The sequence below is a fragment of the Cibotium barometz genome, chromosome 39 (assembly GCF_041138505.1).
Source record: "Cibotium barometz isolate CiBa-2024 chromosome 39, ASM4113850v1, whole genome shotgun sequence".
NCBI lineage: Eukaryota > Viridiplantae > Streptophyta > Polypodiopsida > Cyatheales > Cibotiaceae > Cibotium > Cibotium barometz.
This window is the reverse complement of record NC_141084.1, coordinates 20,933,404-20,957,924: the sequence shown is the minus strand read 5'-3', so window position 1 is coordinate 20,957,924 and position 24,521 is coordinate 20,933,404. Positions and strand designations below refer to the sequence as shown.

The window sequence follows — 24,521 nt, the reverse complement described above, 5'->3', positions numbered from 1 at the left end:
TCTAAGCTCTCCATTGCTGCAGAAACTCCATACCTGTCAAGCTCTCCCTCCTTGTCAAGCTCCCTTAGTCTCAAGCTCCCTCTCCCTCTTTTCTAAGCTCCCTTAGTCTCAAGCTCCCTCTCCCTCCTTGTCAAGCTCCCTTAGTCTCAAGCTCCCTCTCCCTCTTTCTTTCTTTTCTAAGCTCTCCATTGCTGCAGAAACTCCATCCCTCTCAAGGTCTCCCTCCTTTTCAAGCTCCCTCCCTCTCAATCTCCCTCTCTCTCTCACTCTCTCTCAAGCTCCCTCCCTCTCCATTGCTATAGAAACTCTATCCCTCTTTAGTCTACTCTAGGTTCAGCAAGCCTATTCTCAAACTTTAACCCTCTTTTAAGCTTTCCATTGCTGCACTGAAAACCCTGAACTTTCTCTCCTCTCCACTCTTCTGTTGTAAAACAAGCTTTTCTTTTCCCTTCTTCTCTTTTCTTACCACCATGGCCTCTTCCAGTAATGTGAGAAGACATAGGGAGAAGGTGGAAGAGCTTGTGTGCTGCATAACACAAGAGATGAGAATGGAGTTTGGGCTCCAACAAGATTCAGGATCGGGGCTTGGGTCTACATACAAAGCTCTAAGGGAACACATCGAGTGCATCAACAAGATTCAGGATTGGGGCTTGGGTCTACATACAGCCAAGCTCTAAGGGAACACATCGAGTGCATCAACTAGGGAATATGCTACATCATTGGAAGGACTGGTTGAGGTAGTTGTGATGATGCAAAATGGATGGATTGAGCGAGTGGCAGCAAGCAAGAATTGGAGCCTAGCAGACCTGCGTCAACACTTTAGCATCATGGGCTTTGACAATGTGGAAGAGTCAAGTTTCAAGTTGATGAGAAGAAAGGTATATCTGATTCCACTACATGTCTAGAGTTAACCCTTACACTTTCTGGTTATTGTGCCACTTTCTATATTTTTACAGATTGGAAAGCGTAAGGAGGGGACAACCATGGTCTCAGAATCATGGCAAATGGGGGACCTTGAATTTTCAGCTGAGCAAGGTGCATAGCCCTACCAACACATAGTAGGCATGTGGAAGAGCTTGAAGATGAACTGAGTATATGGGAAATAGCCTCTGTTTTGATACACGCGAGGGGCAAGAGTTTCAGGATCGAGGTGAAGGCAATGACAAGCTTTCAAGTCAACAAGGAGATGGAGATCAACATGAAGTAAATGTCACAAGAGGGGCAAAAAATGAAGACATTATAACAATTTTAGATTAGATGACATGCTTGTAATTTGTAGCAAGCTCTTTTTACAAGGAAGTGAAGGAAGTAGGAACGAGTGCTGGCGTAGAAGAGTAGCTTGCATCAGAGCACTTTCTAGAGGGTGCACAATCTACAATTGAACAGCCCACTGTAGTAGAAGATGCGGGGCTATCTTCCCCACACACGAGGAGAGCAAGGTGCTGCCAGAGCTTGAGATCAATCTCTTAAGCACCATTGTGGTGGAAGGTGAAGAATACTTATTTCTTCATGACCTTAAAAAGACAATTGGCTTGAGAATGGATGAATGCTTGGGCATTATATGCACGCGATGTGAGGTGGACCTTGATACGTCCAACCTCGGTCCTCACCTAGATAGTGCTATATTACCCCTTGGAGAATCTATCGTAGAGACAGTTTGCTTTGGTCAAGGAAACCATGGTTGAGACCGCGGAGCAAGCCCTAGTTCCAGAGGAGGAATTCACAACCTTACAAGACAAGCTAGAGGCTGAAAAGGATACCCTTGCTGCTGGAGTAATGGAGGAGACCAAAGCACCAAAAAAGGATGAGGCTAAGTCGTCGATTGACCTCTCCGCCCCCCACCAGCACTTTGGCAAAAGAAGACATTGAGCAAGAGGTAATAATCGACCTTTTACAACCTAGAAACATTTGTAATTATGTATAGGAAAATATTTTGATTTTTCCTTTGATTGCAAAGGGTGGTTGAAATTGACGCATTTGCTAGGAGAGGCAGCGGCAGCAGAGACCAGGCCAAGGTCCATGGACATGATGTTGCATTGGCGCACTATCTTGGTCGACTTCCTGTGGATGGCATCGCCATTATCCACAGGGACTACACCCCTCAATCTACCTTCACTCTCTTCTTTTTGAAAGCCCTCTCTAAGGTGCTCTGTGTAGCCTCTATGGCACAGAGCACCAAATGTATAGTTCTGATTAAAAAATCCCTTGCCTTCTTCAATGTTTTTGGTTCTGGATTTAGGGGTAAGCTTCTTGCTCGTATAGGTATAGCCAAAAGCATAGGCATAGAGGATCCTCAAGAAATAGCCCAATCACTCCTTGAGCACACTCTGGCCAATAACAAGAGAAGGAAGCTCAATATTGTAAGAAAGCTTTTGTAAAGATGATGTATCATTTCTTATTATGAATACAATACAATTTTTACAAACTTATTTTCATCAAGTATATCCTTGTTTTTTCTAGTTTGTATCGTCAATGTTTTTGTGAATGCATCAAAAATGACCCTAGGAGCTTGGGGGAGTAGTGCCAGAACAGTGCGAATTTTGAGCCTGCACCGCTGTTGTAGAGCCCAAATTCGCACTGTTTTGGCACAGCTTCCCTAGCCCTTCAGGAGCAATTCTGATGCATTGGATGATAAATAATGTATTTTTACACATGATTAAAGGTATTTTTATCTTGTAAATTACTGTTTCTCATAATCAATGTACTCAACTTGATTATAAATGCATCAAAAATGATTTTGAGTGGTTGGGGGAGCAGTGCCAGAACAGTGTGAATTTTGAGCCTACACTGCTGCTGTAGAGCCCAAATTCGCACTGTTTTGGCATAGCTTCCCCAATCCTCCAGGAGCAATTCTGATGCATTGGATGACAAATAATGTATTTTTATACATGATTAAAGGTATTTTTATTTTGTAAATTACTATTTTTATAATTAATGTACTCAACTTCATTATAAATGCATCAGAAATGAAGTTGAGTGGCTGGGGGAGCAGTGCCAAAACAATGCATCAGAAATGGTACTCAACTTCATTATAAATGCATCAGAAATGAAGTTGAGTGGCTGGGGGAGCAGTGCCAAAACAATGCATCAGAAATGATCCTGAGTGATCGGGGGAGCAGTGCCATAACAGTGCGAATTTTGAGCTTGCACCATCACTGCATAGCCTAAATTTGCACTGTTCTGGCATAGCTTCCTCAGTCCTCCAGGAGAAATTCTGATGCATTGGATGACAAACAATGTAATTTTACACATGATTAAAGCTGTTTTTATCTTATAAACTATTGTTTCTCACAATTAGTGTACTCAACTTTATTATAAATGCATCAGAAATGATCCTGAGTGGTTGGGGGAGCAGTGCCAGAACAGTGCGAATTTTGAGCCTGCACCACCACTGCAGATCTTAAATTCGCACTGTTCTGGCGGCATAGCTTCCCCAGTCCTCCAGGAGCAATTTTGATGATGACAAACAATGTAATTTTACACATGATTAAAGTTGTTTTTATCTTATAAACTATTATTTCTCACAATTAGTGTACTCAACTTCATTATAAATGCATCAGAAATGATCCTGAGTGGCTGGGGGAGCAGTGCCAGAACAGTGCGAATTTTGAGCCTGCACCGCCGCTGCAGAACCTTAATTCGCACTGTTCTGGCATAGCTTCCCCAGTTATCCAAGAGCAATTCTGATGCATTGGATGATAAACACTATATTTTTACACATGATTAAAGGTATTTTTATCTTATACACTAATATTTCTCAAGCAAAAATATATAAAGAGAGAGAGAGAGAGAGAGAGAGAGAGAGAGAGAGAGAGAGAGAGAGAGAGAGAGAGAGATCTTTATAATCTCTTAGTATGTATGTTAAGATTGGACAAAGTCTCATGAGGGATTGTACATGACCAAGCAAAAATATATAGAATGCAAGTTAAGTATGTGTATGCATGTTATGTTATACATGTTATTTTTAGTAATCCAATATTCCATGTTGTAAGTTTAGGGCACACTGAGAGAGAGAGAGAGAGAGAGAGAGAGAGAGAGAGAGAGAGAGAGAGAGAGAGAGAGAGAGAGAGAGCTTTATAATCTTTTAGTATGTATGTGAAGATTGGAGAAAATATCACGAGGGATTGTATATTATGTGTATACAAAAATATTATACAAAAAATATTGTTATTTTTATTTAATGTTTACTATTTTATAATAAAGAAAGCAACCTTATACTCAATGTTCCACTCCTTCTAATTGAGTACTTGATGGAATTAGGTTTATGGCAAGAATGGTAGAGACAGGTAGTTTGAGGTGTCCTTTTCAGACCATTTCCTTGAATGCTCCAAGGAAAAGGAGAAGAAATGAAAAAATAGTAAGTGCATAGGAGTCAAGGATAGTGAACCTCATTGTTATGATGCAAGGGTGCATAATGTTACCTGTAATACCGGTGATGTATTGATGCAAGAGACTCATAGAATTCTTGCAAAAAACCGGTGATGTATTGATGCAAGAGACTCATAGAATTCTTGCAGAAAACGATACCTTTTCTGCACAAAAACAAGTAGCAGAAGAAACTTTGACACATTTGCCCCAATCTAGCCCTAAGAGGTCTCAAATTACCCTGGGTGGAGATCAGAGGATATCTAACAAGAGTGCTAGAAGTGTTTGCGTGAGATTGTTAGAAATAGGGCTCTTTTGAAAGAATTAATAAGGGAAATGTCAAATGGAATTTATTCCGGGATGTAATTGGCTAAAATTTTGAGACTTACGAGAAGGTACTAGCGCTTCATTGCTAGAAATAAGGCTTCTTATAATGCAACTAGAAGAGTAACATTTGATGGAGCTAATGAGGGTCTTGCAACATCCACGACATTGGCTATGAACATAATTTCTTTTAACAAGGGTCTTGCAATGGTGGCTAATCAGGGTGTTATGGCAAATAATGAAGCAGTAGTGACGTGCCTTGATGCAGGTGATGAGGGTGTGGTCACAAGGGTTGTACTGAGTGATCCAAGGATACTATCTTCTTCTATGGCAGATGGTGAGAGAGTACTTGCACCATGGAATGGAACTAATGAAGAAGCCAGTATATTTAATGAGAGATGAGGTAGATTATCGAAGAGTAGTAGTAGATGGTGAGAGAGTAATGATAGAGGTTGAAAGTGTATTGGCAGATGGTCAGAGAGTAGTGGCAGAGGATGAGAGTGTATTAGAATTTGCAAATGAGGGTGATGCAACTACAATGTCCTTATTTTCTATCCGCCGTGAGAGAGGGAAGTATCATTTGCCACTATGATAAGAAGAGATAATCTTATCTCTTGAATTGCCTTGGGTGAAGATAAAAGGATATTCAACAAGAGTCTGCCGTGAGATTGCTAGGAATAAGACTCTTTTGAAAGAAATAACAAGGGAAATGGCAAGTGGAGTTTATTTAGGGATGTCATTGGTTGAAAGTTTGAGACTTACAAGAAGGTACCGTTGCTTCATTGCTAGAAATAGAACCTCTTATAATGCGGCTAGAAGAGTAAATGAGGGTAATGCAATTACAATGTCTTCCTTTTCTACCCATGAAGAGAAAGAAGTGCCATTTGCTAATACAATAAGAAGGAATAGTATTAGAGAAATTCCCTCTTATGTATTTGATAAAAGAAAGGGAGGGATTTTGTATATCCTTCATGAACTCCCACTCATACAAGGTATACATATGCAGCTACTTGGCCTTTGGCATATTCATGCACTTTAAGCCACTGATTAGGAGGGATGACACATGAGTGTGGGTTTTGTGGAGCATAGTTATGGGCAAGTGAAAAGAAGATGAGTTGTGGACAAGTTCTTGGCAAATATTGTTGTAAACATGGGTGTGTGTCTCTTCCTTCACTCACTGAACCACCTAAGCCATTAAGGTCTCTTTTGATTGGTAGTGACACTATAACTAAAAATTTCTGGGTAACCATTAGGGCTTATAATAGTGTGTTGGATTTTTCATCATTGGGTGCACGAATAGATGACTCTCTCTTTCGCAATAGTAGTGTCTATACTTTCAAGGTGCATGGGAGTGTTTATCATCGGATTGGGTTCTTGGTCCCCAATGATATGTACAATCCTAAGCCACAATTTGCACAGTTGTATATGTTTGATACTGAGCACGAATTACAAAATCGACTAGGTGTCATGAATGGATTGGAATCCACAACCTATCCATGATGCACACTTCTAATCCATTTGCACAAGCTTTTAAGTATGTGGGGAGAATGTCAAGTGACAATCCCGGTTTGGAATCGAAAATGACTATATGTGAGACGAAATCCACATCTAGGCAGTACTCAATGCCAACAGCTTCTGAGATTGCTCATGATTGGTCAAGGTGACGATCATAATGTTGGTCGTCGTGATATTTTATTGCATACTCGAGAAGGAACATGCAAACACATCTCTAATGTGCATAGGTGCTACATGCCTCTTTTGTATGTTATGTTATTTCCACGAGGGAAGGATGGATGGCACTTGAAAATCCCTTATGCTGATGTACAAGAGAGTGCATTGAGAAATGGTCAGTGTGTGACTCAACGACAATACTATGCTTACCGATTGCAAATTCGTCCAAATACAAATGCATGCTTGCTACGTGGTGGAAGGTTGTTGCAATAGTTTATGGTTGATGCCTATTGCAGTGTTGAAGAGTCATGGTTATCTTGGCTACGCCATAATAAAAAGAGTTTGCGTTTAGAGGTTTATAGTGGTTTAGCAGACATGCTTAAACAAGAAAAATGGTAGTGACCAAAGGATCACCTGACCAACAGAGCCCACACAAGTGCGTCAGAGCCCACAAGCCCACCAGCATCAAGTCGGCGTCACTTCTTTATATTTCTCTCTCACGCTTGATAAGCATCGTGCTCAACAGCAATTAAAGAGGGGGCAAGCATGCAACAACTGACACTTTTACTCGTCAGTCTCGGCGCACAGCAAACAAGTAGCCAGATTAGTCAAGCGCCGAGAGGCCAAACCTGTTGCCAGATTAGTCATGCGTCGAGAGGCCAAACCTGTTGAGAAATGTGGCGCCAAAGAGCACAAGGAAGAAGTGGTTGGGAGTGAGTAAGGTACAAGGTCATCTAGCAAGTTGCCACATCATCAAAGCTAATTTATCCCACATGAGCTCTCAAGAAACTTAGTAGCCACCTCATATAAAAGGGGAACCTTCAAGCAATGTAAACACAATAAACTCATCTCAAGCAATCTCAGGCAATATCAAGTAAGTCCATTTGGTTGCATTTCTTGTCCATCTCTTTTTAGTTATTCTTTACTCTTCATGTTTTAATCATGTTTAGCATTTGCTTTAATCCACCTTAGCTTAAGCCTAGCCTTGGTCCATGTTTCTCAACATGGTATCAGAGCTAAGTTGGCTAGATTTAGCAAGGTGAATAGGTTAGACTATGCATTAGGATTAGATCTTCCTTTCACTCTTAAAAAGTGGTGCCGTCAAATTGAAGGATTGCTGCCCAAGGTGGAAGAAGATTAGTTTTGCATTAGAATCATTTCAAGCTCCAAGATTAAGCTCACAATCACATCTATTAGCCAAGAAAATCTGCTACTCTCTCTTGTGAAGTCTACCATGACCAAGCTACCAAGCATAAGAGAGACATAAGCATGGTGAAATACAAGCAGAAGTGCCTGACTTGTAGTACTCCACGTAGCTGAGAGAGCATCAGTAGCACTGCAGTCATATAATTGGAAGGTGACCTATAGCAAAACAACAACAGTGCAATAAAACAATAGTAATGTGGCAGTGGTGGTGAAAGCATCACAGCAAGCACTCTCATTTCTGTGTCTCTAACATCTACTACTGTGACATAAATAGGGGCATGAGAGCCTACCCTCTGCTCAAAGCATCTTGAGCAAGACTGCACACATCAGAACACAGAACTAAGCAGAGGGAAGAAAGGGAAGTTATTAGGTGAGCCAAAAACAACATTAGGAGCTGCATCATATGTAGGCAGAAACACACGGAGGAAGAGAATGGTGCATATCATAACTGAGGGGGAGTGAACAACTTTCACATACAATAGCAAGGAAGCGAGAACAATCACTAGAGCCTATTGTTCTCAACGCAGAGAGTTGAAATCACCATTGTCAACCGCAAAAGCAACAACAAACTGTGCATAAGCATTGGGCTACTGAAGCAAAGAAACAAGGGGACTTGTGAGACTGCATCCACAAGGCGGACGGCCATGAGGAAAGCATGTACTCTGCGCAACGTGAATGGCGGCTGGCAGCGTCCACACAATCGGGATAAGTTTTTAAAAAATAAAAATAAAAATATATTTTTAAAGGTCTAAACCTTATTCCTTTAAAAAGGCATTCATGTGCTACACAATGGAGAATGGGATCGTCAATGTTGTTATTTGCTTATGCACCGGCCCTCATGATTTGGATGATGTTATTATCAATACAAGGAACCTCGACTTATCATGGTATTTAATGACATAATTTTGCATAAATACATTGAAAGAATTAGTCATGCTTGAAGTCTAGGTTGCCATGGCTTGGAAGAAGAGAAGAAGGAAGAGGATAGCATGCTTTGGTGCTCGTACACTTAATTTGTAATCACACATTTCTTGCATTAAAATAAGTGTGATCCACATGCATATTTTTATTTCCATGTTTTGCATTGGGATTAAACATTGGCCATACAGGGTAAGACCTTCCTGTAAAAATATTTCATTTGTGTTCGCATTTTTTGGGGTCCTAGACACTGCATAGAGACTCAAGAAGCTCATGGTAAGACCACCCGTTTGCATAGAGACTCAAGAAGCTCATGGTAAGACCACCCGTTTGCATGACATAATGTCGCATCAGTGTGTAAGAAAAAGAACCAAAGGCACAATGAAGAGGGAAATATCAAAATGAAAAAGAAGAAAAGAATGGTGTGTGAACACAACACATTAATTGTGTGGTGTGTTCTCTTCTATTATGCATTGTGTGAGTATATATGGCTTTCCTCTTTGATTAGGGTTACACTAATGGATTAGGGTTTGCTCTCTTGTGTGTGTGCTCTCTCTTTATTAGTGTTTTATCAACTTTAGCACAATCAAGTACTTGAATAACAAAGGAAGATCCATATAGAAAGTTATATAGTTTAATATATAATATTTCAATAGATTAAAATGCCTATATGTAGGTTTTTTGGAATCTTCCTGATATCAAATTTCCTTGTTCCTAAAGAGGGACAAAATCCCTTCAATTTAGCATTAGTTTAACAATTAGATCGCCACCATTGGTTATTGTCCCATCGTGTGGCTAGAAAGTTAACCTTTGCGACCAAAAATCCCTAGCAAACTACATGCACTAAAAATTTAGGGCTTCTTCACGCATTCATCCCAGTTTTAACATAGTGAAACAGTTTGAATTATCGTACTCTTTGGCCATGCAATCACCGTGGCTAACGACTTCAACATCCAAATCCCGCAGTCGTTGAAGATGATCGAATTGAAGATGATCGAATTGAAGATGACCGAATTGAAGATGACCTATTGATATCTTCAAAACCGCTTTCCGTAAACAATGAGGACATTATGAGTTCGTTGTCATGCCCTTTGGTCTCACTAATGCTCCTGCCACATTTGCATGCATGATGAATTTTTTTAATAGATTATCAAAACTTTGTGATTGTTTTATTTGATGATATTCTTGTTTACAGTCACTCTGAAGAAGAACACAAGGATCACTTAAGCATTGTCTTTGATTTGTTAAAGAAAAATCAATTGTATGCTAACCCTGATAAATATTTTTTCTTTCAAACTGAGATGAAATATCTAGGCCATATAGTATCGGCCGCCGATGGTATTCAAGTAGACCCTACGAAAGTCCAAACAATTCAAGATTGGCCTACTCCTAAAAACGCCTATGAAGTTAGATCTTTTCTAGGTCTAGCAGGTTTTTACCGCAAGTTCGTAAAGAATTTCTCACTCATTGCTTTCCCATTGACTATCTTGCTTCTCAAGAAGATAATTTTTTGATGGGGGTGACAGTCAGCGAAAATCCTTCGAAACTTTGAAGTACTTATTGGCCCATGCACCCATCCTGCAACTCTCTGATTTTGATTGTCCTTTCTTTTTTAGTTGTCACAGATGCTAGTGGATCTGGCATAGGAGGAGGCACCTATTTCACACATGTGGTGGAGTTTTTAACTAAAAAATATTGTGATATTTTTATCTCTCCTCTCACCTGGATCAAACCAAATAAAAAGGGAGCCAAATCTTGTCCAAATTCAACCAAACTAAACCTGGAAAATTCTAGAACCTAGTTGGACTTGGTTAGAGGCCTCCCTCACCTATAAATAGATCCTTAGTCCTTTGTAAAAAAATTTGTGAACTATACCATGCTAGTATTATACTAAAATAATGATATTTTCTATTTTCCTCTAAAAATCCTCTACAAATTGGAGAGATTGGAGCTTCTCTCTCTCTTCAAACTTCTTTGGAGTCTTCATCAACATACTAAATCAATTGATTGGTTGGGGGCCTCTCCACCAATGACTAAAGAATTAAGCAAAACAAGAGGTAAAATGTGATTTTGTGGTCTTTTCCTTAATCTTCTAAATGTTTCACTTCTCAACCCCCAGAGTTCTCATGTAAGATGACCATCCCATAGCTTATGAGAGCCGAAATCTCAAACCCAATGAAGCCAAGTATAGTACCTATAACAAGGAACTTTTGGCTATTGTCCATGCCCTCAAAATATGGAAGCATTATCTCATGGGATCTGAGGTACTCATAAAGACGGATCAATAGGCTATTAAGCACTTGTTGACCCAATCTTTAATATCAGATCGCCATATCCAAAATGGGCTTCTTTTATCCAAAATTCTCACCCTATGATCCAATATCAACTAGGCCGTGCTAATGTAGTTGCGCATGCTCTTAGACGTTCGCAGACCTTTTGATGATAACCAAAGTTCTGCTTGCAATTCTAATTCATTTGATAAACTTAAACATGCTTATTTGAATAATGTGTCTACTATTCAAGTGCAATCTTTTGATTGACTCATATGCTGATGATCCTGATTTTTCACGTACGCTCATTTACCACATAGTCGTGATTGGTTACGCGTGAGAGCGTGGAGCAGTGGTCGCATTGTGTTGGGCGGATAAGCGAGATTTAATGTGTCTTGTGTTTTTGGTGAACAAATTAGTGTATGGAGTAGCGTAGGTGCGATGGATTTTGGTTCGTGCACGACCATCGTATTTTGATGTGCAATGATGGTCGCCCACCCATAGTTTCATTTAATTAAATTGCTACAATTTTAATGTAAATAGACTAGCTTGGGGACCAAGTTACTTTTTGATATTAATGGCCCAAAGTGGAATGTATCAAGCTATATTTGTGAGCTTTTGCTTTTTGGGTAATACATAAATACATGCATGAGGAAGCGTGCTCGCTCATGCATGGGGGGAGATTGAACCCACTCTCTTTGTCTCATTCATAGTTGCTATATTTATCTCCTCCTTGTTTATTTGCAAGGCTTGTGGCTATGGTTATGGAGTTTTATTGACTGCAATTCATTACTTTCACCTGTAACCAAAGTGGCCAGAGGTATTAGATGCTTTACTCCTGGGGCAAAGTGCATGTGACTGACCTGATTTGACTACTAGAGTATTTCACCAAAAACATTTAGATATGATGAAAAATATCGTGAAGAAGGAGCTCTTTGGTAAGGTGATTGGATATGTGAGTGTCATTGAGTTCCAAAAAAGAGGATTTCCTCATTCACCCATGTTATTGATCTTGGATAGTGCCCATAAACCTAAGAATGTCCAAGACTATGACAAATTAGTATGTGCCGAATTACCGGACAAGCAAATGTTTCCTGCTCTACATGATGTCATGTTGCATTGCAATATCCATGGGCCCTGTGGGCCATTAAATCCAAGTGTAGTTTGTATGGATAAAGGGAAATGCACAAGGGACTATTCACAAGATTTTGCACAAGAGACTATTGTGGATGAGAGTGGTTACCCTATGTATATGTGTTGAAATGATGGAAGAACTATGGCAGTGAAAACGTGTAATGTTGATAATAGATGGGTTGTGCCATATAACCCTTATCTTTTAGTCACATATAATGCTCATATAAATGTAGAAATATGCTCAACAATAGCAGCAGTGAAATATCTTTACAAGTACATATACAAGGGGCATGACAGAGCAATAATAAGATTTAGCACTGTACAAGGTGGTGATGTTAATGTTGCTTGCGTAGTCGATGAGATTGAGAGGTATTTGGATGCACATTACGTCTCTAGATCAGAGGCATGTTGGAGACTCTTGGAGTATAATTTACACGATGAGAAGCCTGATGTGCAATGGTTGCAGGTACACTTAGATGGGGGTCATAATGTTATCTTCAGAGATGATGATAATATTGCAGATGTTTTTCAGAGGGAAAATGTAGGCAAGACTATTTTGACTGAATGGTTTACCTATAATACATTGTACAGTGATTTCCCTCAACAATGGGTTTGGAACTCCAAGTTGAAGAAATGGACCAAAAGAAAGATTGGAAACACTATTGGGTGCATGTACTTTGTAGCTCCTTCGGCAAGTGAGGCATACTATGTTCGCCTACTTCTTACAATATGTAAAGGATCTAAGTCATTTGAAGATTTGTGTTCGCTCAATGGTCACATCTATCCTTCCTTCAGGGCAGCTTGCATTGCCAGAGGGATACTGGAAGATGATTCTGAATGGGTTGCATGTATGGAGGAAGCATCATCCATGCAAAATGCTTTGTAGTTGAGATGTCTTTTTGGTACTATATTGCTATTTTGTGAGCTTTCCTATCCATGAATATTGTGGGAGAGATTTCAAGAAGAAATGATAGAAGATTTTCTATACTAGTTATCGCTCGTGAAGCAGGGGTCAGTTCACTAGTATTGAACAATTAGCTGAAACTCAAGCGCTATTGCATTTAGAAGAAATTCTTCATGCTCAGAGAGCTGGACATTAGCACATTTTGAAGAAATGCTTGAACTAAACAGAACTGATTTGGAAGTCTTGGGTGAAAACAGATTGCTTTTGGAAGAGAAAGCTTTTGATATTGTCGAATAATCTAACCTATCAAGTGCTATGGAGTCAACATTAACAGATAGCGAGCGTGTTGCTTTCGATGCTGTAATGATTGCAATTGCGAGACAGATGAAGGTGCCATTTTTTTCCTAGATGGTCCGGGGGGGATCAGCAAGACCTATTTGTATAATTGTTTGCTTGCGCGATTACATGGACAAGGGCATGTTGCTCTAGCCACTGCGAAAGTCAGGTATTGCTTCTCTACTCTTGGCGAATGAACGTACTGCACATTCTAGATTCAAGATACCTCTGGAGCTAAACAATTCTTCAACTTGCAAAATCCCTGTACATGGACAACCTGCAGAGGTTTTGAGAGTCTGTAAGCTCATTATTTGGGATGAGGCTCCAATGATTCATCATTATGCTTTTGAAGCATTGGATAGGAGCTTACAAGATGTATTATTCTCAGATGAGCCATTTGGTGGAAAGGTTGTATTAATGGGGGGGAGATTTTAGACAAATCTTGCCTGTTATTATGAAGGGAAGACGTGAGGATATTGTTAATGCAACATTGTGTCGTTCCTTTCTATGGAACTCTATCAAAGTTCTAAAGTTAACTTGAAATATGCGTATTCAATCAAGTAATACTAATGGATGCAATGAGTTTAAACAATGGGTCATGAATATTGGGAATGGAGTGGATTGATGAAGGCGTCGAGATGTACGGAATTAGTGTTCCAGATGAAGAGTGGAGCGTCTTATTTTTTCGGAGAGAGATGGAGAGATGCTTTGCATTTTTTGAGGGGTATTCAGTACCCGATGACTGGTTGTTTCTTACATCCATCATGACCATTGGTATTCGTTATGAGTTTTATACCAGAGCTCCTCATGTACCATCCACTTGATGTTCTATTGTACGAGGTAATTTTGATTATGTTTCTATTATATGGTTTTTTTGAGATTTTATTTATTGATGTGTCGTTATGTGCAGGTTCTTTTGAGGTTTTATCGTTGTGTCGTTTGTGCAGGTCCTTTTCATTCATCGATAGTAGAGCATGTGCGGGATGGATCACCACCTTACAATAGAGAGCGTATTGTGAGACAGATGAATGATCCTTCTTACATGAGAAGAATTCAATTTGCTGATTCTGACATTACTGAGACTGAGACTGGTGACTTATATGAATTTGCTGATTCTGACATTACTGAGATTGGTGACTTATATGAATTTTGTGATGCATTTTGAGAATATGTAATATTGGTCCTTTTTTGCGTCTTTGTATGCTACATTACTATGATATTTGTTCTCGCTATAAATCTATGAGACATGGATGTTATTTTGAGATATGTATATATGAGGTCACTTGAAATAATGTATTGAGTTTACTTAAAATGCTTTTTGGGTGAGGGAAGTTTTTCTCGGGTTCGGTTTTGGATGAACCAAGGGATTAGTCTCTTGTCCGGACATTCAACCAAGCCTGTTTTTTCTCCGGTTCTTAAAGATGGTTCTATGTTGAAGCGAATCGGTTCTTTTTTGGAACCCTAGTTGACGCAGCAACGCGCGGGTCCAATAGTAGTATCTATTAATATTTATAAACACATAAAGAAGAGGCCCTGTGGGAAAAAAATGCATCTCCTTCGCTAATTCATTTTCAAATTTTTGGAAAGGACTGGAGACGTTTACACTGTTGCCAGGTGGTAGGAGCGGTAAAAAGAGCGCTTGGTTCGTGCTCCAGCTATGGCGATGGCTACGGATGTGCCTAATTTGATGCACCTCTCCTTGTACATCGGGCTATGACTGCCACTGTTTGTTAGGGTTTCTGCTACATTTTAATAAAGCAGAAACCGAAAGCCAAAGGCGTTCGAGGGTGTGCCAAGCGGGCCAAAAGCAAAGGACTGGAGGGGCTCAAAGCAGAAAAGGGAAAAGAAAAAAACAAGGAGCTTTGGGTGGGCGGAAAAGCAGAACTTTCTTCAGCTCAACAGGTGCTTTTTCTTTGGTTTTTCTTGCTTAGTCGCCCACTTGGGGCTTTGAGTAAATGCCTTTCCATATGTTATTTCTAGCCATGCCATGTATTAGGTCATCATTGATTGCTATGCATGCTGTCTTTGGAGTTGGGTGCCATCGCCTTTTGCTATGCATGCTTCATTCTGAAGTGGGCAGAGATTGCATGTAACAGCCCAAATCATTAAGCAAAATTACGGTTTAATCATCAAGCTGGATTCAAAACAGTGGTTTTAGGATTCCAAATTTTCAAGGCTGAATAGTGGTTTCCAGGGTTCCAAATCATCAAGCAGAACTCAGCTGGATTCAGAACAGTGGTTTGCAGGGCATGGCGGGATTCAGAAGAGTGATTTTGTGGCTAGGATGAGCAACAGCAAAATCATCAAGCAGCAAAACAGGGTTATAGTCATAATTGTGGTTTCGAGGGATGCTGGATGATCATTTATAAATTGGCTGTTTGGGGTCAAGAATGTCCCCTTATATTGATGTGGGCATCTGAAGATGGCTCGGATTGTAAATGCCACACAGAATCTAGGTGCTGCATCTTAATTATTTGATTAAAAAAACCTTAGTTTTGCTGAGTTAGAACTGTGGCTAACCTAATTGAGACCAATAGAACCTGTGCATACACGTAGTCCAGGTCCTTGTACATGTACATAATCTAGGTGCTGCATCGTATGCTACATATCCATAGTAAGGCTTTTAATCACAGTTTGGAAGAACCATGGATTGTAACAAGGATGAGGCCATCCGTTCTCGAGGCATTGCCGAGCAGAAGTTTTTGCAGCATGACCTTTTTGGTGCCAAGAAATTTGCACTGAAAGCTCAGCACCTGTTTCCTGACCTTGAAGGCCTTCCTCAGCTCCTTGCAGTGTTGGATGTACACATTGTAGCGCAGGACAAAGTGAATGGAGTTGATGCAAACTGGTATGGTATCCTTCAGACTGATGCTACGGCTGATGAAACCACAATCAGAAAACAGTATAGGAGGTTGGCTCTCATCCTCCATCCTGACAAGAACAAGGCGGTTGGTGCAGAAGGAGCTTTCAAACTCATCTCAGAAGCTTGGGGTGTCCTCTCTGACAAGGAAAAAAAGGCAGCTCATGATGCAAGGAGAGGGAAATTTACCGGGGCCGCCAATGGGTTCTGTAACTTCACTCACTTCAGTACTTCCAATCGGCCTCGACCGAAGCCGGCTCAAAAATTCCCCACTTTCTGGACTGACTGCCCATCATGCAAAAATAAATTTCAATATTCGAGGGTCAATGAGAATGTGGACGTGTTCTGCACAGTTTGCCACCAGCCATTTTCAGCAACTGAGGTTCACAGCACTAGCAGGGATGCTTCAGGGCATCCTCCAGGTCACCCTAACTCAAGGACAGAGAGCAATGCTGCATCACTTTTTTCAAAAAAATCCAACAATCACCATACTGGTGGCTCCCCCTCGGTGCCTGGTGGCTCCACTGCTTGGCACCATGAGGAGCAGTCTAATAGAAGAAAAGCCAACTCGAGAATGGAAGGTGATGCTTCTCGGCCTCCTTCGGACCGACAAACTGGTGGCTGCACTACTTCTCAGCATCATCCTGACCAGCCCAACTCAAGTGCAACGTCTAGAATTCCTCAGGCAGCAGCTGCACACTCTTACTCTAATTTTCAGTCTCATTGGAGTGGTTGCAGGAGTAGAACCACAGAAAATCACTCAGTGGCAGCTGTGAGGGAAACAGCGGAGATGGTGCATGATACTTACGAGACAGTGAAGAGAGAGAGGGTCAAAGCACAGAAAGAAGCACGTGACAAAGCCATGAAAGAGAGGATGGAAGTGGAAAAGGAAGCTCGGAGGAAACAGCACAGGGAATGCCGGGAGCAGAAGCAGAAAAGGACGGAGAAAGAGCTGGAAAAGCAAGCAAAGGTGGCAGCACATGCCAAGAGGGCTTTCGACAAACTCTTTGCAAGGGAGCGTAAACCTTCTCATGGGGACTTGGATTCCGAATCTACAGCCAGTTTTCAGTGCAGAAAAATAGACACAGCAGAGGCTGGGAATGCCAATATGGATTTTAAATCTCAAGCTGTTTGGACTGAGTGGTAGAAGAGGGGCCATGATTTTAGTGGTGTGGTTCCTTCCGACAATAAAGAAGTTTTGGCAGAACAGTAGTTTAGAGGATACTGTAAAAAATGACGTTCTGGGCTCAAGAATAGGGTCATTGTGTTATTACGTATCAATTCTCAAATACTTGTGACTTGTTACATTTTTCTAGAACAGGTCCCCTTTTTTGGTTATTATTTTAAGTAAAGGACATACTCGATACAATTTCTTTTTAATATGTTGCAAGAGCAGGTTTGTGTGTATGCCAGATGGCTCTACCCAGCGTGGTAAAACCCTGGCATGCCGATGTGCAGGTACAGAATTTGAACCCTTTTATCTAAATATACTAATTAATATTTTAATAACAAAAGACCAGGTTTGTGTGTACGTGGAGAAGGCAAAACTACTTAGTTCTGCTGCCTGGACACTGGTGAGATGACAGAGGCCATGACACTGATAAGATGATTGTTCTTTTGGCACTGCTATCTTCATTCATCAATGGCATAACGGATTCAGACTAAACTGCTATCCTCATTCATCAACTGTTCTTTTGGTGCTGCTATCTTCATTCATCAAAGGCATAACAGATTCAGACTATACTGCCTAGCTATTGTCCCCTTGATGACAGGTGCCTGAAGTGATGGATCACCGTTGTTTGCTAAAGAGTTCAACAACACATCTACTCCCTGCCCAACACATATGAAGAGACCGACATTACTTATGGGTCCACCAACTTACAAAAGACCTTCCTGCTTCCTGAATGTAGAAGGAAGCAATCATTTTATTAGTCCTGCCATTTGCATGATTGTGTGAGGGGTTGGACTCCATTGGGCAGTCAAAATCTTGGATGATTCTACGGTAGGTGTTTTTCCTGGTCATTTATTTTCCAGTATTTTTTAAAAGATTGCTAATTTTGGGCTTTGATTAAAGAGTATTTATTTGAAATTTTTGTACCTTTTGAGTGGTGGTGGAGGTGAGTAAATGCAAATTTTGTTTGGATTTGTTTGAAATTGTGGCTTCTTTGATGTATCTGACAAGTCTCAACAGTTAATGCCCACATGCTTCTTTGCAGTGTAGTGTCATCCCAATTTCCAATAGCACGAGAGGATGTTATTAACACCGGCCCTTTTATCAACGGGTTTGCTAAATGGACCATTCTCACCGGCCCTTTTATCAATGGGTTTGCTAAATGGACCATTCTATCCCAAGGAAAATGGCCTTGGTAAAGAGCCTTGGTGCCATCTTTTTTCTTGTTTTTAAACTCTTCTACTCGTCTTTCTGTTGGTGTCGGCATGGCTTTCACTAGTTCCAACACCAAGTTGCAGTCTAAAGTTTGTGTGCATTGGTAATGCAATTGTTGCTTGTGCTTAATCATACGTACTTAGGAGTTAGGGAGGAGGGAAAGAGTTTATAGAGTTCTGAATTTGTGAGAAACAGTCTCTAATATTTTACACATTTCACTCCTCTTGCTCTTAGGCATGTTAGTTGCACAAAGAGAAGGCACAGAGCAAACATGAATACATAATACTTACTCTTCATTGCTCTTGCTCTTCAGTTATTAGTTGCAGAGGGGCAAAGTGAACATGAATGCATGCTAGTTACTGTGAGGCCCTCGAAAGATAGAATCGATATCCCATGCGTTACGGCTAATTAGTATTATTCCACTCTTAGGTTATTAGCATTTCCTCCATTTTCACCTATCATATTTCTGTGCACAAAAAAGGCTGAGAGGAAAAGCAGGAGGCGGCTTGTTTATGGTTTAATTAAAGTTATAAATATAGGTACTGTTTTCTTTTTCAATTGTGAGGAGGTTCATTTATTTATATCCCACACCTTATTTGGGGGAAGGAAGAGAGGGGTATTGAACTCGCACATCCAACCTCCAGAGCTCGAGCTCTACTGTTGGGTTAAATCCCTTGCCTCTTAAATAGAGCTACTGATGAGTGTCTTGATGCGTTGTTTTCACTATGATTTTTTCTAGACGGCTGGGTAGAATTGTTGAAACTGACTGTATGGTAGTGTAAAGTCCAGGATCATACACTCGTACAGAGTGCAGGCTGTAATCAGGCTTGCTTTTTGACGGTCGTCATGCCCAATTTTGGGCATGTTGGTTGTTAAAAACTTGGGAAAATTCTTAAAACCCATCAAATTTGGGCAAATCCTTAAAAATTGTAATGTGGTTGATGCTACAAGTTGGTAGGGCATAGGCACTAGGCTTAAGCATGGGCTAGTGAGAATTAGTCCTTAGCATAAGTAACTATATAAGTCATTTATGGTAAGCCTAGGTGCAAGGACTCTAGCCAATGAGTTCCATGTTACCTTTCTTGCATAGCAACTCTAGGCATTGAGGTGCTCTAGCCAATGAGTTCTAGCCTACTCCATGCTTCGTTTCTTGTATTGGTATCAGAGCTTTGGTTAGTGATTTTCGGGATGATGATTCCATGTATTTCTCTTGTGTGGATGCGTTGTCAGTCTTCAATGAGACGATGACACTTATGATGATCTTGTTGATCATATTTTTACTTTGGGAGATCATGGATACATGGGGATTTGCACATGAGGATGTGATGCATAGTTTAGATCACGTACATACACACATGGATATAATGGATTGTGTCTCGGATATGTCTCGGATATTTCGAGTTGTGCCACAGAGAGCGTTGATTCCCTTCAGACTTTTCATAATGCTGGCTACGAGCTATGTGCGTTTGGTTCTTGTGATTTTTGACACGACCCTATGTTTTACGGAGTCATGACATTTGCCTTTGTGTGCATCATTTGCCATTTGCAATGTATGGTTTTTGATTATGTGGCTCGACATTTAGATGCACCTATGGCACATCTTAGTCTTGGCTTACGCGATGGTTCCTTAGTTCTAGGATAGTTTTGGCCACGAGTTTTAGTGTTGGATTCACATTACGATTGTGAAGATGGGCCAGTAGTTGGCCTTTCCTTTGACCCAAGTGGATTTGGGGCTAGCCTCATCATCGACATTGGTCTTCCATATTTACCATTTGATCCAGGTGGTTGGAGGGGGCTATTCTTAGTGTTCTTCAAGGCCTATAAATAGTCATTGCTAGGATCCTTGATATTCATTCACTCCTGTAGGGACTAGGATCAATAGAATGTAGGACTCTATGAGTCAAGACAACCTTTTGAGGGGCATCCAAAGGCTTACCAAGTTGTACGTCCTTTTTGTACTATATGAATATACTGAAACTCAACTCTCTCTCTCTCTCTCTCTTCTCTCCATCTCTGTTACTTGTGTTTTGCATCAGGTTGTTCCAGGATGGTGTTTAGGGGTTAAAGAAGACTCTTAGAGCTTCCGCATGTGATGGGCTTCCGCCTTGATGATTGTATCAACACCACCTTTAGGAAAGTCAGAAGAGCTTGTGAACTCCAAGTAACAAGAGGTAATGCCATGCTCATGTGTAGTGGCCCTACCCGTCCTTGTTCCCATCGAGGAAGAGTTTCCCATGGTGCCAACTCCGAATGAGAATCGTGCACACACTTATGTGGCACCACCGAGCAACCCAAAGGCTCAAAAAGATTACCATGACCCCACAACACCTGTGTGCACCACGTTGTAACACCAACTTATAAAGCAAGAACTGGAAAGATGCAGCTCAACCAAGCGCGTCGTGGTGACGTCCAATCTTTCATCGTGGATGGGTAAGTGATTCTATGGCCTCGCCCGTTGAGCATGCACACGGTAAGCATCGAACCCTAGTCCATTAGCACATATGTAACGTAGCGCCTCTCCCCCTTGCGTCTCTCAAGTGTACAATCACGATCTTCATTGGGAATGATAAAAAACCCAAAAACCCAAAAACATAACCACAAATGTTAAAAAACAACTAGAAAGATACAGGTGTGCACATATTTGCACATATGTGTGTAGACACATTACATTCACACGCACATGCACATCTTGCCTTCACGCACATGCACATCTTGCCTTCACGCACATACACCTATCCCTTTACATTCACATGCACACGTGTACCCCACATACTCATTTGTTGATTGCACATTCATGCCCGCACATACTTCCCACATGGACAAATCTTTGCACATGTCTATGCACATGTGCATTCACGCACATGCACATTCACGTACGTGTGCACTTCCCTTTGCACAATTACACACTCCCATACATGCATCCACTCGTGCATACATATGTACACACATTTACACCTTCACACTTCGCCTATGCATTCCCATTTGCTTGTACACAGTGTGTATGTCACCACGTGTGCACATACCCCCCGTGTGCACACTCTCTTTCTTCAATTTGCTAGTCAAATCTCTACTTCAAATATCTTTGCTCAAATATAGGGTGAGTTCGGCACTGTGTTGCTATATATATAGTGATTATGCTGATGTGGCTTTTGAGTTGAATAGCTCGATTGGTGATCTAAAGTCAAATCATGAGAGGTTTGGTGATTTGTAAAGTTGACTTGACGATTGAAGTTAGCAATCGAAGGGAGTTAAATCATGATTTGTAAAGCTGAATCGAAGGTAACGATCTGAGGGTGGAATTGGTGGAGTTAAATCACAATTTGAGAAGTAGGATTAATGATCAAAGATGTGAGATCGGTGAGGTCGGCGGATCGTGATCATAAACGTAAGATCGACGATCAAATCGCCTCCAGTAGGATTGACGATGAGATCGGTGAGGTTAGATTGCAATCGTAAAAGTGAGATCGATGATTAAAGATTTTGAATCTCTTGGAAGGTGGGATCGTCGAAGAGTTAGATCACCCATGATCCAAGAAATTGTGTATGGATTTTTTAGTGCTTAGGTCTCAACAATTTCTTGTGCTGAAAAAAGAAGAAGCAAACCCCTCTCCTTCTTTTTTTAATAATTAAAACACACACACACACACACACACACACACACACACACACACACACACACACACACACACACACACACACACACACCTTCTCTTTTTTATAAATGCAAAAGGCTCCTATTTTTCTTTTTCTTTTATTTCTTATTTCCTTTAAATTTTTAAGATTAATATTAATATTTTAAAACCTAAAACAAAACAAAACAACAAAAAGCAGAACTTTTTCTTTTCCTTTTTTTTTGAAATTGGCTGGAATTAGAAAGTACAGCACAACACACACACACACACCCATGCATGCCACCACTTGCACAATTAGGGCTTGAACCCATGACCTTGGGACTCTCAAGCAACACCTTTATCCACTGCACTAACTCGCGGTGGAAACTTTTCCTTTTCATGTTCTTTGTCTCCTCTATTTTTATGTTTTTATTTATTTTAAATTATTAAAAAAACACAACACATTTTTAAATAAATATTTTTTAAATGTGTGCCTGCCCTTTGCGTGGAGTTCCCTTGCATCCCCTCCACCTCCTTTTTTGTTGAGAAGAGCCTTAAAATTTTTATTAAATAAAAGGGGGAGCGTCTAGTTATAGGACTAATTACAAAAAAGTTTTTTTTGAGAGAAGCTTAACTCCTTATCATAACTATAATTTCACAGAGAAGCCTGGACCTCAATTAGGTCCATGATATAATGCCTTAATTCTTCATTCCTATTTGCGGTTGCCATTAGTTCCCTCTTCTTGTATATTACCTGTGACTGTGTAACTCTTATTTCTTTCGTGGTATTATCACCATCATTGTCCATCTTATCCACAAGAATCTTGTTCAGTTCTTTTATCTCAGCTAATAAAACAATTCTATCATATCCTTTAGCGCACTCCTCATCTGCAGAATCAAGGAGCTTTTTAGTCCCTGTAGCATATCAAATTGTTTTTTAAATAAAAAGCATCATATTTCTACTAATCCAAGCATTCCACAGAAAGGCTGATCTGATTACATTCCACATTTTTTTTGAACACCCATTAGCTTCCCCCAACAGAAGCTCTTGTGGATGGTTGGGATATATGCATTGTTGTACAAAGGAGAGTGCCGATTTAACTTTCTGGCAAGAGATGAAGAGATGAGGAATGGTTTCCTCCTCTTACTTGCAACCCTGACATGTTCCATTGCCTATCCCCATTGAAGCTACACGTGCATTTGTCCACAAAGCATGATGCAATATGAGCCACATCAAACATGAAATTTTAGGAGGGATATATTTTGACCAAATATTCATAAACCTAAAATTCCATTGGCTTCTGTTCCAGCTTAAGTTCCAGCTTCTATTTAGTTTAGAATACGGTTGTGGTTCACAGTCTCTCTGAACCGAGGAGGAATAGGTAGCAGGGTGTCTTGGTTTTTCCATACGAACGCTTTGGGCAGAAAAGTCCCTTTAATTTGAATGAATTGCATATTTTGGTTGTGCTAGATTGACATTCTATGTGTAAGCAGATTTACATCTTCCTTATTATGCATGAACTTTTGTTTGAGCATCAAGCGAGATAGCCAAGTTCTCTCATTGAAATCCCAAATGTCTGCCCAGGTTGAAATGCCCTTTTTGGATAGCTTCTAAGTGGATATTTAGAGAGGCAAGGGAATGTAGTCATGGCACACCATTGAAAGCCATATTGAGTCTTGGTGGAAGATGCATGCTTTCACTTTACTGTTTTCATTGAGAGTGGATGCTTCCTTTGAGTCTGTTCCAGGGTGACCATATTCTTTTGATAAGCATACTTCCCTTAGGTTTAATGGGGATCTTACTGAAGAAGAGTATCATAGCAGGCAATTTTGTCCACATGTTATACCCTTGGACAGAATAAGAGGACGAGTCTTTGTGTAATAAAAGGGCTCAATCTTCTGTGGGATTCATCAAATTTCTCACCATCCACTTGCTTACCATCTTGTTAGCTAGTTCTGCAATATTCGGTAAACCCAAAACCACCTTTATTTTTCGACAAGGTATAATATTTCCATGCAACCTTTGCAATCCTGAAGGTGTCTGCATCTCCTCCCCATAGAAAGTTTGCATTGGCGTACATACTATAAGAAGCATTTTTTGCAGAAGAGAAAAGCGCAGTTGAAGGAGGCTAGCTAAACAGGCAGTAAAGCACACACAACTGAGAATAGCCAAGAAGGTGGGCACGGGTGAAGAAAGCAGATCATTGTGCAATTGGCAATTTTTGCACACGTTAACTGTTTGGTCGGAGATCTAACAAGAGGGGAGCTAAAGATCTCAAAAATTGCTAGATGTAGGAAAAAAATAGAAGAGCCAAGAAGCAACCAACTAGGACACGACACTAACATGAAGAATGAAGAAAGCAATGAGGAATCTTTATCAAGCAAAAGCAAGGAGATCTTGAGCCAGCAACAACACTAAGCAACATCGAGCTACCACCACTACCCTAACTTGTAAAAGAGGGGTCACCATATGAGTAGACACCCATCTTATCATCTTGTTTGTTGCATGTTTTGAGCACACTTGACCACCTATGAG

General features: G+C 40.5%; 1 protein-coding gene across 5 annotated transcripts; it reads left to right on the top strand.

Annotated features, from left to right (window-relative positions):
- The first annotated feature begins 7,193 nt into the window (after nucleotides 1-7,193).
- Nucleotides 7,194-17,365, top strand: LOC147615856 (uncharacterized). 5 transcript variants are annotated; one of them, XM_086778461.1, is made up of 3 exons: nucleotides 7,194-7,234; nucleotides 14,076-15,030; nucleotides 15,365-17,365. In XM_086778461.1, the coding sequence occupies exon 3, from the start codon at nucleotides 15,774-15,776 to the stop codon at nucleotides 17,133-17,135; it is 1,362 nt and encodes a 453-aa protein (XP_086634587.1). In that variant the 5' UTR covers nucleotides 7,194-7,234; nucleotides 14,076-15,030; nucleotides 15,365-15,773; the 3' UTR covers nucleotides 17,136-17,365. The 5 variants fall into 5 exon arrangements, with proteins under 5 accessions (XP_086634587.1, XP_086634588.1, XP_086634585.1 ...); XM_086778462.1 differs by lacking the exon at nucleotides 7,194-7,234 and having other exon boundaries at nucleotides 10,628-15,030; XM_086778459.1 differs by lacking the exon at nucleotides 7,194-7,234 and having other exon boundaries at nucleotides 14,500-15,030; nucleotides 15,323-17,365.
- The last annotated feature ends 7,156 nt before the right edge of the window (nucleotides 17,366-24,521 follow it).